This window comes from Conger conger, chromosome 6 (genome assembly GCF_963514075.1).
Source record: "Conger conger chromosome 6, fConCon1.1, whole genome shotgun sequence".
Taxonomy (NCBI): Eukaryota; Metazoa; Chordata; class Actinopteri; order Anguilliformes; family Congridae; genus Conger; species Conger conger.
The window spans coordinates 13,342,656-13,359,928 of NC_083765.1; the positions used below are offsets into that span (position 1 = coordinate 13,342,656).

The window sequence follows — 17,273 nt, forward strand, 5'->3', positions numbered from 1 at the left end:
ACACATAGGTGCACACATGTACACATACACTCACACACACACACACGCACATACACACACACACACACAAGTCAGCACTTATACAAACAAGGCAATTTACACCATGGTGCAAAGAGGCTCTCCTCAGAATACCTGGGAGACCATCTCTTTTTGAGAAAGAAGACAGAAAGAAAAACTACAACGCGATGAATGAATGAGCAGCTACTTCAATGAAAGATAGGGTGAGGGAAAATGAAGAATATGGAAGGATAAAGGGAGAAAGTAAGAGTAATGGAGAAATAAGGACAAAGAAAAAGAGAGAGCCGGTGAGCCAGGGGAGAGAACCAGATGTATCTTTGGGATTTCATTCTCATTTTTTATTTCAATTTCTTCAAAATGTATATTTGCTTGGTTTCACGTCAGTAAAGCTAAATTGAAAATCATGTTTTGAAATGATGTGCGTTTTGTTAGTGCACTTGTTGCTACCTGCCCAGCTGAATTCTGCTGATGTATTTTTAAATGAACCGCAGTGTGTTTGCCGTTTACCTGAGCTGAGGCTTTCCGGTCGGCACACAGTACAGGAACGATGAAGAATACAGAATGCCTTTCCTGTGTGCAATTGGTGCTTTCACCAAATAACCGAACATCCTGGAGGTAAATGTAAATCGAAATATGAAAATCCCCGTAGTTTGGTTCAGTATTTTAACAGGTTTTCTTTCCAGCTGAACTCAATTTACTTTCATAAAGCACAACCCAGGGGACCAAACTCCCAAACATACAGCACAGTTCGGTTAAAAAAATGGTCCCTCTCTAGTTTTCACGTCAGTTTTAGCCGCGTTCCTTCATGACATCACATCGCAGTCCGAGGCTTTTTTCTTAAGCGCGGCGTGAAATCCCACAGTTCCTCTCTCCCGTGCAGACGCATGCGATGAGGACGTTAGCGGCAGTAGGCCCTGCTGCAGAGTGCTGGAGGATCCGCAGCGGAGCGCACTGAAGGGCACTAAAAGCGCTCCTCCGCGGCGGCTGGGCTGAACTCTCCAGGACGCTCGCTCCAAAACGCCGTCCCCTAACTCATTTCCTCTGACGAGGGGAGTTATTTTGGGTGGCACGGGGCGACGGGAATGAGTCACGGCTCCCCTCCGCTATTACGGAGAGTATTTAAACAGCTGCACAGCCATCTGAAGCACTCTCTCCTCCAGACCCACTGACAGGCCAACCTCCAGCACAAGCATCTCTTCACCATTTCAATTAACCGCCAAAAACGGTACGGCCCTTAGTACCACAGGGCCCACCCGTGCCCCTCACAAAATTAGCAGCCCTTCGCATGATGAGTCTGGTATCATTTCATAGTGCAGAGGAACATTATCTCAGAAAAATGAAGGGCCAGTTACTTTTCACTCTTACATCTGTTTAACATCAACTACTTTTGGGAGTGCGAATGTGGATTTATTTAACCTTTAATACAGTTTACGGGCATATGAAGACTTCACTGTTAGGTTAACAATGTGTGGACCGTGGCCATCATTTGGAATGAGAGTGATTCCGCTACTGTCAGTGACATTGAACTCACGAAATTCCTAATTCACTAACACGCGAAACAAAAACGCCCCCAACACAACAGCATCTTTGATAAAAAATGTTCTTTAGGAAAAACAGCAACAGCTTCATCTATGTGTAAACAAAAAATGCTGAAATAAGGCTTAATTTATTCAGCTGACGAGCTGCTGGAGCTAAGAGCTCCCCAGGCGCGAATGGAGAGTCGCTGGTCCCGGGGGAAGAGCGTTCTCCGTCGTACACGTTACATTTAAAGCGCTAATTAAGAATGGAGCAAATGTTTCCAAAGCCGTTTTTGAATGTTTGTTCTTCTCGGTGTTTTTCCCTCAGTCCTCCTAATAACCGGCAGCAGCTGTGGGGCTCGTCGCCGGGCTGTGGGGAGGGAGGGGAAGAGCCGCGTCACGCCGTGTGGGAACGCCAGGAGGCTGGCGTGTGGGAATGGCAGGACCACGGGGAACGGTCAGACTGCATCAGGCGGCGTGGCACTGCGCATACACGCGTCCTGACGAGGTTACACAGCGCATACAAGTGTCCTGATGCGGTGACACTGCGCATACATGTGTCCTGACGCGGTTACACTGCGCATACAAGTGTCCTGATGCGGTGACACTGCGCATACATGTGTCCTGACGCGGTTACACTGCGCAGCTCTGCAGCCTGGGCTGCTGATGATGTCAACTGCATGTCAGCTGACCCTCATTTTGATATGACATTCCACATTATCACTGTTCATACACGTGTGATAAAGGCACAGCTGCTCTCAGAGGCTACAGGAGTACAATGACCGAACGCTATCATCAAAGTTATTACAGGTGATTTGCCATTGCTTCACTGTAATGTTAAAAATAGCTGTGGTTTTGGGGGGATTTTGTTTCAATAAAAATAACAAAAGGTAAATTGTAATTTAATGAGATATAAAATGCTTCATTAACCTGTATATAAACAAATTAAATCAGAAGGAAATATAATAAATGTATTTTTCTAAAATGTCCTTGCTCCAATGAAAACTTTGCAATGGAATAATTTGTCCTGAAACAGTACACGTTGTGCTCTGGCTCATGCGCAGAAGTGCGGGAGTGTGTTTTATGGTCTGATCGTTTGACTTGGCGGCAACCAGGCGGCCACACATGCAGTGAGGTGTAGTGCCACCCACTCAATGTGTGTGCGTGTGTGTGTGTGTGTGTCTGTGTGTGTGTATGCGTGTGTGTGTATAAGTGCGTTTGTGTGTGTTTGTGTGTGTCAGTATAAGTCTGTTTGTGTTTATGCATGTTTGTGAGTGTGTGTGTGTATGTGCACGTGTTTGTGTGTGTGTGTGTGTGTGTGTGTGTATGTGTGTGAGCGTGTTCATGTGCATGCTTGTATGCATGAGTGTATGTGTGTGTGCAGTGTGTCTGTGTGTGTGTGTGTGTGTGTGTGCGTGTGTGTGAGTCCGAGCGATAGCGTGTGCATTGGCATGCTTGTATGTGTGACTGTATGTGAGTGTGTGTGAGCGTTAGCATGTATATGTGTGTGCTTGTATGCGTGAGTGTATGCCTGAGTGTATGTGTGTGTGAGTGGGTGTGTGTGTGTGTGAGAAAGATGAAATAAAGCAGTCGGGGTGTTGAGAACACAGGCTGCAGGTCCACTGGGGTGCAGAGCCTGAGGGTTTTCACTTTACAGCCCAGAGTAAAACCCAGCAGCGCTGTCACACAGCTCCACTCTCATCCTGTCCACACAACACAGAGACAACGTTCACACAACGTTCCTAACACTACAGTCACTTCCTGCTGCCGCTATCACCAGGCCTTACGTAGGCTGGCAGGGAGGACTGCACGCTGTAGTGACATTGTGAGAATGTTAGCGCAGCGTTGCGGGAATGTTAGCGCAGCATTGCGGGAATGTTAGCGTAGCATTGCGGGAATGTTAGCGCAGCGTTGTGGGAATGTTACGCAGTGCCCCGGGGGAGTGAAAGTGAGGGGGACTCGTACCGTCCTGCTCGGTCTTCGTCATCTCCTCCAGTTTCTTCTGCTTGAGGGTGTCCACCACGTCAGCCAGACTTCCCTTGCGGCGCTCTGGCGTTCCGAAGGCAGATCCGCTCAGCTGGTCGCCTCCTCCTCCTCCTCCTCCTCCTCCTCCTCCTCCTCCACAGCCACGCTCCCGGGCCCCTTCCTCGGGCTTGTGGGGCGAGGTAGAATTGTTCCGGAAGGAGTACAGCGAGCACACCTTATTGCTGTCCGACTCCTGTAAGAGCACAGAGTGAAAGGAAATGAGGGGCGAGTCGGAAAGTAAACTCCGCGGCCGTTCACACACAGGAATGGCGTGAGCAGAAAGACACGGAGATCCACCGGGAGATTCTGCGCCAAACCTGCACCCCTGTGCCAGGCCCTTTATCCCAGGGGCCGGAGGGGTGGCCTGGGCCAGCAGGGCTGTCTCTGGTACCGCCCGCCTGGTCCGTGAGCAGGTCTGTGATTCGTCAATAGGGGTGCCCAATAATCGGCTGGCCTGGGTACAGGGCAAGACCGCGTCTGGGCACTTGGAAGAGAGAACTCAGCTCCTACTGCCACCCCACCCTCGGGTAAAACTGCTAATTTCATGGACACCATTAATGGAATTTTGGTTGAGTAACACGGACCATTTGAACAAAAGTATTATTTATACTTACAGTAGTTATGAAATATTTACAGTGCACAGAGCTACACAATGACATAGGATACACATGATATACAGATGTGTTTAAAGAACACTTAGAAGGTTTATGTGAAAAGATTCATCCCATGAAAAGTTTGGGGTGGGCATACTTCACCATACAGTGCATTTAAATGTACAAACCAGACTTCTGAGGAACCTATGCATGTCTGCCTAGCTGTCGAAACAAATGCTTTCTGATTTTACATTCATATTCTCATGATTTATTTATTTATTTATGTATTTGTGTATTCTAAAGCTCTGACTTGTGTCAAAGGTCAACTGTAAACACTAAAATAAAATATGCTTTCTATTAAATTGTACAGATATCAAGATTTCAAAACAATCCAACTAAAACTTACAAAGATGAAATAAGAGGGATTTTGGAAAACATGACTATGTCTGAAACATTGAGTAAAGGCGCTGTTTTGTATTTGGTTGGCCTGGACTGTGTGTATTATAGCGGAAGAAGGAATGTTCCTGGGTACAGCACACCTCAGTGTGAGTCTGGAGACTGGCGCTAAAGCCAAAGGGCATTTCTGCAGTCCTCTCACATGTGAGGGCCTGTACAATGCCGGGGTCCGCACCACAAAGACTCATTCAGAGAACTGGGACAGCGTCACGGCTGTCTATACCCGCCAGAGAACAAGCAATACAGCGCAGAGAGGGAGAGAGAGAGGGAGAGAGGGAGAGAGAGAGAGGGAGAGAGAGAGAGGGAGAGAGAGAGAGGGAGAGAGAGAGAGAGAGAGAGGGAGAGAGAGAGAGAGAGAGAGAGAGAGAGAGAGAGAGAGGGGGAGAGAGAGAGAGGGAGAGAGAGAGAGAGAGAGGGAGGGAGGGAGGGAGAGAGAGAGGGAGAGAGAGAGAGAGAGAGAGAGAGAGAGGGAGAGAGGGAGAGAGAGAGAGGGAGAGAGAGAGAGAGAGAGAGAGAGAGGGGGAGAGAGAGAGAGGGAGAGAGAGAGAGAGAGAGAGAGAGGGAGGGAAGAGAGAGAGAGAGAGGGAGGGAGGGAGAGAGAGAGAGAGGGAGGGAGGGAGAGAGAGAGAGAGGGAGACAGGGAAATCGTGTATGAAAATGTGCTAAATTTAATCCATTAAACGGAACCAGAAAAGAAGGAAAATTCAAACAATGCAGACAAAGAGAACATTAATGTTGCTCATGAGCTCACTGGATCTGAGCAGAGGATATGGAATAACTGTGACGGATATGAAACAAAGTGAAGGCTTTCTAAAAGTACATTTTTAATATAATACTGCATTCATGATAGTTAATATTATTATTATTATTATTATTATTATTATTATTATTATATCAAAAATATGCATATATGTATACAATTAGAAAACTAATGGGCAGTTAATTTTCTCTGTTTCTGTAATCCCGCTAGGCTCCACTGAGAGTGAGCCACCTGACCAGCCCGGGGCCCTCTTAGTCAGGGTGGTGCTCTGCTCTGCACTCCCTAAAGCGGGGAGCCACCGCGGGGTTAAGTTCACCGAGTAAAACCCGGAACAGCTGTTTTTACTTCAGTCCACGTTCCAGTTTCAGAAGGGTTCCGGGTTTTACTGTGCAATCCTGCTTGGAGATACACCCCCCAGGGCTGGTGTTGTGTGGAGATCCACTTCCACAACCTGAAGGCCAATTACATCCTCAGCACCCTCCTCTCTAAAGGTGTGTGCGACAGCGTGAGAAGCTTTACAGGGACGAGAGGGTGGTGTGAGGTCTCTTTCTCTCTTCTCCCCGCTGCAGTAAAGAAATGGTGACAGCGAAATCACGATGGAGCCTAATTATAGCCAGCGCATGGGCGGATGACGCGGGACGGTCTGGGGACAGAGACGAGAGTTCCCCGGGTGTGGGGGGGGGGACTGGGGGAAGGGGGGGGAGAGTTCCCTTTATGAGGAGAAGACACAATGCGGTGCTCTTAGGCCCATTTCTCCGGCCGCGGGGTCGAAGGCAGCCTGCTCTACCGCACTCGCCTCCGACGCAACTCAGCCCATTTAACGGCCTCTCTCTGCATTTATGTATTTGGAGGGCTTCCTTTGACATGACATCGCAATTCAATTCAATGCATTGTTTTGTTTTCTTTCTCCTCTCTCTCTGTCCCCTTGTGTTATGGAGGGGTGGGGGGAGGGACTGCGGTATATAGGGGCGGGTGGGGGTGAGGGTCTCAAGGCCCTTGTCGAGGGCTTAAACTTCAAAGCCCGGGGCTTGGCATGCCAGTTGGCATTCGGGGGGGCTTTGCGGCGAGGGGGCTCTGTTGTCCGATGTCCTTGGGGGGTGGGGGGGGGTCCACCAGGGACACGGTGACACACGGGGACGACACGGCCATGCGAGGTTTGCGTCAGTGTAGACCACTGAGGCTCCTGCTCAGTCTCACGTACCTCTACGGCACTGTCTGGAGGAAGCCCAGCCAGCCTGGATCCAAACACCTTTACCCTCTGCCCGAGGTGGGCAAACCAGGTTCGGAAAGTTAAAGTCCTCCCCAGGATTTTTGTTCCAATCACCTGGATTTGCTAATTAGCACAATTCTACAGCCAGGAGGCATAACTAATTAGTGGCATGAGCTGGCTGACTTCATGGGTAGAAGAAACACATGGCAGGACTTTTACTTTCTGACCCCCGGGCTTTCCTCCTCTGCCAACTGCCAAAACACATTAACACCCTGTCCATTTACTAAAATAAGATGGGGAACAATGACAGCAATTCTGACAGATATCACATTCCCTTTCCAAAATGCCCTCCCTTTAAACTCTCTCACACCCGTAGTCCCACACCCCATTGCCCCCAAATACCCTTTCACCTCCCATCCCACAAACACCTCCACCAGCCAGTAAAGGGGACGCAGGCAAACTTCCTGCCCAACTTTGGTTTCTCAAACTTCCCTGGGTGTCAAGGCACTTGCGGGCGAGGATGAATAAGTAAAGGGCGTGTGTGTTTGCGGACAGGACAAATAAAAACAGCATGAAGATGAGGGGCAGGCTTTAGTGTGGGACGATGAGAGGGAAGCGCTGAGGTATTGTTTACAGAGAGAGGACTCCGTCTGGGCTGCCTGCAGCATTGCCAGCAGCACCTAACCCTGCTCCAGCCAGGGGAGCACAGCCCTCTCCACGCCGCGCTTGAGGTGCAAATGCCTGAGTCTGCTGCCAGAGACTCGGGGGGAGGGGGGCTATGCACACCAGAGGAAGAACCAGAGGTGGAGAGAGTGTGAGCGTGTGTGTCCACTATCTGTGTGAATATACTCTCAGAAATAAAGGCACGAAAAGTACCTATGAAGGTACTAATGCTTGTCGCTGGGGAGTTAGGTACCCTATAGGTTCATAAAAATGTACCCCTAGCCAGCAATATGTAATTAATTTGTTCCTTTTTTGCTAGGAAAATGTACTAATTTCTACCCAAAGAGAACATTGCTGTACTTTCATGGTACATTTGGGAAATTTGATCCTTGAAGAACAAAAATGTACATCCACTGTCACTTTATTTCTGAGCGTGTACTGTGTGTGTGCTTATCTGTGTGTGTGCATACTGAATGTGCATAAGTGTACATGTTTGTATGCATGTACTGTATGTGTATTCTGCGTGTATACAAGCACATCCATGTGTGTGTGCAGATATATGTATGTGTATATTTTGTATACATGTGTATGTGTGTGTTTGTATATAACCCGGAACCCTTGTATTGTATACATATGTACGTTCTTGTTCATTTGGATTGTATACACGTGTATCCGTGTGTATATTCAGTATGTACACATATGCATGTGTGTGTTTATTTTGTGTGTATATATGTGTACGCGTGTGTGTACCCAGTGTGTATATGCATGTATGCGTGTGTATATGTGTACGTGTGTTCAGTATGTATACGCATGTATGCGTGTGTATATGTGTACGTGTATTCAGTGTGTATTCACATGTGTGTATATGTGTATTCTGTGTGTATACACATGTATGTGTGTGTATATGTGTACTCTGTGTGTATACACATGTATGTGTGTGTATATGTGTAGTCTGGGTGTATACACATGTATGTGTGTGTAATGTCCGTGTGCGTGTCTCTCTCACCATGCGCTGCTGTGCAGACACAATGCTGTCCCACTCGGATTCGGGCGGGATGCTGCTGATGGCGGGAAGCTCCTCAGGGGGGCTTTTGCTGTGCAGCATGGTGTGCAGGGGCAGTTGGGGGGGGGCGTGGGGGTCGCTGCTCTCCTCCTTGTCCCAGGACACCCTGTCCTGGCTCATGGCGTCCTCCGCATCGGCGGGGAGGAAGGGAGAGGTGGCTTGCTTGGACGACATTATTCTGCTGGAGACAGACACACACAGGGGCGGTCAGTACGGCCAGACCTGGGGTCGCATCGTACAGCCGCCCCTCACAGACCGAAAAACGCATAAAGCATATCTCTGGAGCAGAGCAGCCTGTTTTGTTTCCTTTTCTTCGTCAAATAAAGCAGAAGCAGGAGACGTGGCATCGCTGGCATGGCCGCTGAGAAGACAGGAACTCACGCCGGAGGAAAGCTTTTTAGGAGCAGAGTGGGACAATGCCACTCTGTCTGGGCTTTCTGTAAAGGCCCTGGCCACACATGTGAGGCATGGGGGGGGGGGGGGGGGGGGCTCCCGCACATGGGCCTGGACAATGGCCTGGAACTGGCTCCCGGGCTGACCCCTTGACTGGACCCACACCAAGGTTTGGGGAGATTTTATCAGCCGCAAGCAGCATCGCCCGGGAGAAAGCGGCAGGCGTGTTCTGAGCTAATCCTTTGTTTAATGTAAATGGACGTGGTGAGCTAGTATTTGGAGTGGTGCCTGGGCCTGCCCGGTCCTACACGCAACATGCGCACACAGGACTCAGGAAAGTTAGCTCATGTGAAACACTTCTACTGAGCCACATGCACAGTGCTAACAAAGCTTAGCATGTAGCGCACTTTCACTGAGACTCAAGCATAGTGCTAACCAAGCTTAGCATAGATCATACTTTCACAGGGCCTTCTACACAGCACTGACAAAGCTTAGCATGTAGCGTACTTTCACTGAGACTCAAGCATAGTGCTAACCAAGCTTAGCATAGCTCATACTTTCACAGGGCCTTCTACACAGCATTAACAAAGCTTAGCATGTAGCGCACTTTCACTGAGACTCAAGCATAGTGCTAACCAAGCTTAGCATAGATCATACTTTCACAGGGCCTTCTACACAGCATTGACAAAGCTTAGCATGTAGCACACTTTCAGTGAGCCACATGCCACAGTGATGGAAAATGTTTGCATATAGGGTACTTTTACTGGGCCTCACGCATACGCACCCCTACTAAATAACAACAGTATATACTGTAGGCCTAACTGTTGCACAGAAGAAATTTATATTGGGCTGATGATTAATAATTTTCCCGGAAGATCATAAAAAGATACAAATGGCATCTTCTTTTAAAGTAGGCTATAGGCAACTGTTTCCCCCAATCCTCTTCTCTCAAAAAATATACAAGTCTGCCGCATGATGTCATGAACATTGCAGTGAAGAGCATGCTTGACATATCAGGTGTAACTGCAATAATGAAGCGCATTCCAACTGAAACAGCCACTTTAGGAGTGAGCTACAGCTCCTGATTGGATTTGTGCAGCTAATTTCACTTTTCTCACAATTACAGAGGCTGGGGGGCTTCGGTGAGTGAAATGAATAGGATAAAATAATCTGATTACACCCGTGGTACTAATAAAGACATTATGAGTTTATAAGCCATTATGAGCCATTATGAGCCATTATAAGAGCGCATGACGCACACAGAGCTGTGCCCTGAGATAGACTGGCGACCTGTCCAGGGTGTATTCCTGCCTTTCGCCCAATGTATGCTGGGATAGGCTCCAGCCCCCCTGCGACCCTGATCAGGATAAGCGGGTTCAGATAATGGATGGATGGATGGATGACCCACACTCCCTCCCTGTAGTCTTTAACAACCCACCGATCAGCCAATCAAACGGCCATCCGTTCATAACTATGTCAATCAGTCGAGATTCTTTTTTGGTAGAGTGTTTAATTATTTTTCTCCTGGGAATCAATCTGAACAGCCACCCCCAGCCCTCCTACCCCACCTCCACAATTCACAAATAAATATGAAAAAACACAATACCCTGAGCCAGGTGGGGGAAACTGTAAATGGATTCTGCGAAAAAAAGCTCCCGGAAAACCATAAACTGCACCATGGAAACAAACAGCAAGCTTGCAAATGAAAATATCCTTGAGCCCACTGACTGAATCCAGAGGCTGGGATTATCTGCCCTGGATGTTTCTAAAGGAAAATGGGAAATATCCTGTTAATGAGGGGCTTTGGGCGTGAGACCTGAGCCAGCGACAGGCCCTTTATTAGCCAGGATCGGTCTGAAAGCTGACATTTCTCTGGTGTCATTTCTAAGTGCTTTCAAAGGCCAGCAGTGTGGTGGGAGGGCCGAGGAGTTTTTTGGTAAAGCCCCTCTCTTGATGGATTTGGCGCGGATGAAGAGACGTGGCCATACCGGGTCAAGGACTGTGACGCAGTAAGAGTCCTCACCCCTGCAGCACTGCGTTAAGAAGCCGCATCTGGAAACGAGGCAGGCCCAAAATACTCAACATTTTACGCCTCAGTCCAAGTACAGCCAATCTGTATGAGGACTTTCCATGGGGTGACTGGGGGGGCTTGATTTGCCCAGGTGTTCATATTCATATGCATTTCAGAGTTCATCTGTTCATACTGCCTTCGACTACAACTCACAATGAATGCTGGGATTGGGCACCGTGTTTTCCCAAACACAGCTTTGTCCTGAACGTCACACACCAGCTCACAGGGCCGAGCGGTTAGGCTTTGCCCCACCGCTGTGTTTGGGGAGGGCAGGCCGGGGCCTCTGTGTTGCGGGGGCTCGCAATAGCAGAGCTGGTGCAGATAAACGACACACATGCGCTCGCAGTTACAGATCCATTTTTGTTTTCTGCGGCCGGGACGAACGGACAATAGGAGCGCATGGTAATCACACAGACCACAGCAGCTGCGCAAACAGCTCGGGTCTGTCAGCTAGTGCCGGGTGAGGGAGCCTCCAGCCCTCCCTGTCTCTATCCTGTTTTCTTAAGCCTGCCTGAGCCTTCAATTTTAATCAGCCAATAAATTGTTTCCTGCAATTATATTAAATCGAAAATGATCTCAAAATTGGGAAGTGTTAATTGACAATCAAAATTCACGGCAAAGTTCAGAACTCACGAATGCTGAACAGGAGTGTGTCGGGTTGTGGGGTTTAAGAGGGGTGGAGAGGGGGGGGGGTCTGGATTCTGCCACATTTTTTATTCATGGCTCCAAAGAGCCTGGCTTCCAGTGCAACAACACCCATCTTCAATGGAGTGCAAGTGAAACAAAGCACTACTTTTGTATTACACAGTAAATCAAGCGGGATTATTTTACCTCTAAAATATTCAGTCTCCCAGGCACTTTTACTAGAGTCTCCAGTCATCACTCAAAGCACTGGAGCGTGTGAGCGAGAGAGAGAGAGAGAGAGAGAGAGAGAGAGAGACAGGGAGAGAGAGAGGGTGAAAGAGAGAGTGATGGAGAAAGAGAGAGACAGCGAGTGAGGGAGAAAGAGAGAGAGACAGAGAGAGGGGAGAGAGACAGGAAGAGAGGGAGATAGAGTATGAGAGAGCGGGGAGAGAGAGAAAGGGAGAGAGGGCAAGAGAGAGAGGGCGAGTGAGAGAGTGAAGGAGACTGACAGAGAGTGAGAGAGAGGGGAGAGATACAGGGAGAGAGGGAGATAGAGAGTGAGAGAGCGGGGAGAGAGGGAAAGGGAGAGAGGGCATGTGAGAGAGGGCGAATGAGAGAGACAGAGAGAGTGAAGGAGATTGACAGAGAGTGAGAGAGAGAGAGAGAGAGGGGAGAGAGACAGAGAGAGAGTGAGAGAGAAGGGAGGGAGACAGGGAGACAGACAGGGAGAGAGGGAGAGTGAGAGAGAGAGGGAGAGAGATAGCCAGAGTGAGGGAGATCGACAGAGAGAGGGAGAGATGGGGTGAGGGGGTATGGCTCCGTCCTCTCTCAGTGACTGTGTCCACAGAGATCAGGCCAGGAGGCCCAGCAGACCAGGTCTGAGTTCTGTACGCTGTGTGTCAGCTGCAGTTAACGATTAACGGACGGATAGTGGGAGGTGTGCTGAGCTGTGAGTGGAGCTGCAGAGCTGAACCAGGACAGAGAGACCCCCAGACCTGGGCACCAGCCATCACAACTGTACCCAGTCCCACTGCATTTAAGAAAATCAGCGACTGTCCTACAGCACCATAACCCTGTGTCATTAGCTGCTAATGTGCACCGTATACATGTTTTCATGGTGCAGGTCCTCTGTGTTCTGTTTATGAGCTGTGAAATATACATGCTTGCATAGAGAGAAAATACCCCAATCTAACCTCAGTACACTCAGTTCTGTACTTCTGAGTCACTGAAGTTTTCTTAAGCAAATTTTGTAAAGTGTGTTCTAAAATTAAGACCAGTCATTGCTTTAGGATAAGCTGCAAGGAGTGCAATTTACCTATTTAGACTCTATATAAAGTCTCAGAGATGACTCAGAAACAAAATATGTCGCTCATACAGAAAACAGCAATGAACAGTAATAAATGACTGGGCACAAAATGACAAAAGTGCTCACACATGTCATGTTTGACTGAAGGCACCAGCAGCCCCACGTGAATTCATCAGCCTGGACTGCAACTGGCTGAACTGCCTGTTCCTGTCACAATGCCTTTATATGTGCTTATGTTTGTCCTTCACGTCCGTGTACGTGTATGTGTGTGTGCGTGCTTGCATGTGTGCATGTGTACATGTGTGTGTGCATGTATGTGTGTGTGTGCATATGTGCGTGTGTGTGTGTGTGTACTGTATGTCTGTGTGCATGTGTGCGTGCAGGCATGTGTGTGATGTATGTGTGTGTACTGTGCATGCATGTGTGTGTGTGTGTGCGCATGTGTGTGTGAGTGTGTGTGAGTGAGTGTGTGAGTGTGTGTACGTGTGTGTGCATGTGTGTGTGTGATTGATTGTGTGTGCGTGTGAGTGTGTGGGTGCGTGTGAGTGTGTGTGTGTGTGAGTCTGCATGTGTGTGTGCGTGTGAGTGTGCGAGTGAGTCTGTATGTGTGTGTGTGTGAGTGTGTGTGTGAGTGTGCGTGTGTGTGTGTGAGTGTGTGTGAGTGTGTGTATGTGTGTGAGTGTGTGAGTGTGTGAGTGTGTGTGTGTGTGTGTGTGTGAGTGTGTGTGTGTGTGAGTGTGTGAGTGTGTGTGTGTGTGTGTGTGTGAGTGTGTGTGTGTAAGTGTGAGTGTGTGTGTGTGTGTGTGTGTGTGTGAGTGTGTGTGTGTGTGTGTGTGAGTGTGTTTGTGGGTGTGTGTGTGTGTGTGTGTGTGTTAAGCATTGTGATCAGCACAGGCTTCCCTAGCTTCCCTACAGTCAGTAGCCAATCACACTTGATTACACAGTAACAAAGGGCAGCTAACAAACCGGAGCAATCGATAAGCGCACAACCCGGGTGTCTCAAGAGGCGAGGAAAAAGAAGAAAAAAGCTCTATATTTAGCTGACAATATTGCTGCTCCGCTATATTTACAGGGCTTAAGAAGAGCGGCAGGCTCATATAGCCAGGAATGCTTTGACTCATGAATTGATGCCACTGATAATGTTTCATCACGCAACAGCCCTCTGTTTAATTGGTTAGCATTAGCGGGCCCAGCGCTGGCCTGCCTTCAAGGTCTTGTGACTGGGACCATGTGTCTGTGGGTATCCCGTTACCCCCCCCCCCCCCCCCCCCACCACCACCACCCCACCCCCCCCCGTTGTAAGGAGCACTGCTTTTTGGCTCGCCCGCCTCTCTTCCCCCTCATGCTGTTGACCTTTTATAGACAATGGCGTTAAGTAACTCCACACCAGCCCGCTCGAGCCCACCCCCCCTACACCCCCCGCCCCACCCCTAAACCACAGGTCACTTCAGGAGGAAAATATTAGCCCTTCACTTCTAACACCACCGCTGAAAAAAGAGAAATAATCACAAATAGGGTCGAAAACAAGGGGGCCATTGTGTGAGTTCATCTCAAGGGAAGGCTCTAGCCTATATTGCAAAGGCTGGTTTATGACAGAGCTTTGGGTTTCCAACAGTTAAGGGCAGCAAAACATACACACACTCACAAACCAAAAGAAAGTGCACACGTTACTCTTTGTTCACAATACTTTTTTGTCATATTATTTGCTGTGTGAATGAAAATAATAATTCCTATTTCACACACTAATAGACATATATAAGTAGGAGTATAGATATATAAATATCAAAATATGCATATATATGAATATAAATATATATAAATATACACTCACCAAGCACATTATTAGGTATTTTTTAGACTTCTACTGCTGTAGCCAATCCACTGAGTTATGATGCACTGTGTGTTCAGATATGCTCTTCTGCATACTACTGTTGTAATGTGTGGTTATTTGCCTTATTGTCACCTTCCTGACAGTTTTGACCAGTCTGGCCCTTCTCCTCTGACGTCGCTCATTAACAACTGCTGCTCAGTTGGTTTGTTTTTTGCACTATTCTTTGCAAACTCTAGAGACTAGTGAGCATGAAAATCCCAGGAGATCAGCAGTTTCTGAGATACTCAAACTACCCTGTCTGCCACCACCAATCATTCCACAGTCAAAGTCAATTAGATACATTTTTTCCCCCATTCTGATTTTGACATTAACATTAACATTAACTGAAGCTCCTGATCCGTATGTACATGATTGTATGCATTGCACTGCTGCCACACAATTGGCTGATTAGATAGTCACATGAATAATAGGTGTAATAAAGTAAAATAATTCCTAAAAGAATGACGCAACAACAGAAGAAAGGGCACAAGTAAGTTTTAAGAGCACCAAACCTCTTCTTTAAACATCTTAATTTGTGCCAGTATATCAACTCATTAAAAACTTGAGGTAATAAATCAATAACTGTCCTGAAAAGAAGCATGCCTCCTCTTTTACTTCAAATTCCTGAACTTTTAATAAAGCAGATCAGAGTTTGTCTACGTGCATGGCTCTACTTCACTCGAAACTCAATGTTATTTCATAGCTCCATAATGAAACATTACAGAGAAAGCGAACATAGCTGTTCGGGATAGCGTTTGCAGGAGAGTATGAGGTGATGAACCACAGCTCCTCAACTGATAGCAGGGAAAGAGATCATGGTGTGTAAGACACGGAGTGAGAAAAGAAGATGGCACCTTTCTATCCAGAGTGGTGCCTTCACATTTCAAATGATTCTATAGCCTGCCATTATTTCATCCACTACTAATAAAAAAGTATTTATGACTAAAATTTTCCACTTTTTTTTATTCCCCCTACCGTAGAAGAAGAGGGATGGTGATTAACACGTTTTAGATTGTGTTGTTTAGGCTTGTTTCACATATATAGAAGTTTACTACTAAGAACAGGGCTCTTAAAGTAAAAATGCATGATGAGGATGAGGAGCAGGAAAGTCAGATGACAGCAGGCATCCTGGGGTCTTTATCCGTATCAAGAGATGCTTCTGGTGGAATATCACTGCTGCCTTTACTGCCATTTAGCACAAATAAACACCTTCCATTGTGACTGCAGTCTTGCAAACTCAACCTTTTACACACAGTCTGGTGCATGTGTGTGAGAGAGCAGAGGTCGCACAGCCAAACAATACTAGGTGCACAAAAATACTGTACATATACAGAACGAACCACAAATTCATAAACACATGCACGCACACACAACTCTGGTTCTATACAGTGTTATTACAGGGCAACTCTGGTTCTATACTGTGGTATTACAGGGCAACTCTGGTGCTCAGTCAGTAATCACACATACACACACACAGTGCCCAGTCAGTAATCGCTCCATGACATCCATGTCCCAAAACCTCACAGCCTGACGACATACTGTAACACCTTCTCAGATCACACAGGGAGGCAGAGAGGCTAGAGCGCTATGCTGGTCCTGAAGGCCATACTGGCTCACACCATTTGTCTACAGTAGAGAGCCACACACTCGCGTCCGAAAGAGGAGAAAACACAAAAAAATCAATTCACCAGCAGAAGCTTGTCGGCGGACTTTGGTGTTGCAGCAGGGGCGTATGCACACAAAAGAGGTTCAGAGGTGAGAAAAGGTGTTCACTGTTTCTCTCCTCCTCTTTCTCTCTCTCTCTCCCACCCTCTCTCTGTCTCTCTCAAAAAGTGCAGAAGTCTGGGCTTTCTGGGGGATGCAGTTCCCAAAGTGCCTGCTGTCACTGCGCTGCAGTTAAGCAAACTTTACAGCCCGGTCAAGCCATCAAACCAACGCAGCCTATTTGCTGAGCAACAGTAGAGCTTTGTGGTCCTGCTCATGGCTGACAGTAAGTTATGAGTCCTTTGTGAGAGCCGGGGAAGGAAAACAGAGATCGGAATTTGGCAGGAAAATATAATACAGAATTCTCCTCTCCTGCGAGAAGAACCTGCGTTTTTTTTTCTTCCTGGGAACAATCACGCATTGTCGAGAGAAAGAAAGGCAACTGTGACAGATGAAATATAGAGGGGGGGGGGCCCCGTTTTAGGAAAACAGTAAACAAAGAACCATTCAGGGGCAGGTCTCCCTCTGTCACTTATACAGATAGGTTTCTTCTGTGCGGTCAGGAGTTTACAGCAAAGACTTCTGATTCAACAAATCAAGTGTAAAAACTCCCACAGTCTGCTCTCGAGGCAAGCTGCAGAGAAGGGACAGGCTGCCAAAGAGAAGGGAGAGAGAGAGTGAGTGAGAGAAAGAGAGAGAGCGAGAGAGAGAGAGAGACAGAAAGCAAGAGAGAGAGAGAGAGAGAGAGGGATATCACAAGTCTCTCTGTTTCTGAGAGAGATACAATGAGTAGATAGGGGCCAGGGGCGGGGGGTGCGGGGTAAAGGAAAATAAAGAGGGCAGGCCTGTAAAAAAAGCTCTAAAGGCCTTGCCAAAAGAGCGGGAACAATGGCTAATTATGAAGGAGTAATTTTGCCAGGGACAGGGAAGAAGGGGGACACTGGAGACTGTGAAGGCAGAATGAAAGGCCGGGATGGGGGGACTGTGAGCCCCAGTCTTT

At 47.7% G+C, this 17,273-nt stretch overlaps 1 protein-coding gene across 12 annotated transcripts in view; it reads right to left on the minus strand.

Moving 5' to 3' along the window:
• Nucleotides 1-17,273, minus strand: part of sox6 (SRY-box transcription factor 6) — a 185,296-nt gene that overhangs the window by 113,476 nt on the left and 54,547 nt on the right. For 9 of the 12 annotated variants that reach the window (XM_061244560.1, XM_061244556.1, XM_061244559.1 and 6 more), the window contains 2 exons: nucleotides 8,249-8,486; nucleotides 3,501-3,753 (listed from right to left, as the gene is read on the minus strand). In XM_061244560.1, the coding sequence (XP_061100544.1) occupies nucleotides 3,501-3,753; nucleotides 8,249-8,479 (484 nt within the window). In that variant the 5' untranslated portion in view covers nucleotides 8,480-8,486. The remainder of the gene's footprint in view (nucleotides 1-3,500; nucleotides 3,754-8,248; nucleotides 8,487-17,273) is intronic. The other 3 variants (XM_061244563.1, XM_061244562.1, XM_061244564.1) reach the window with 1 other exon arrangement.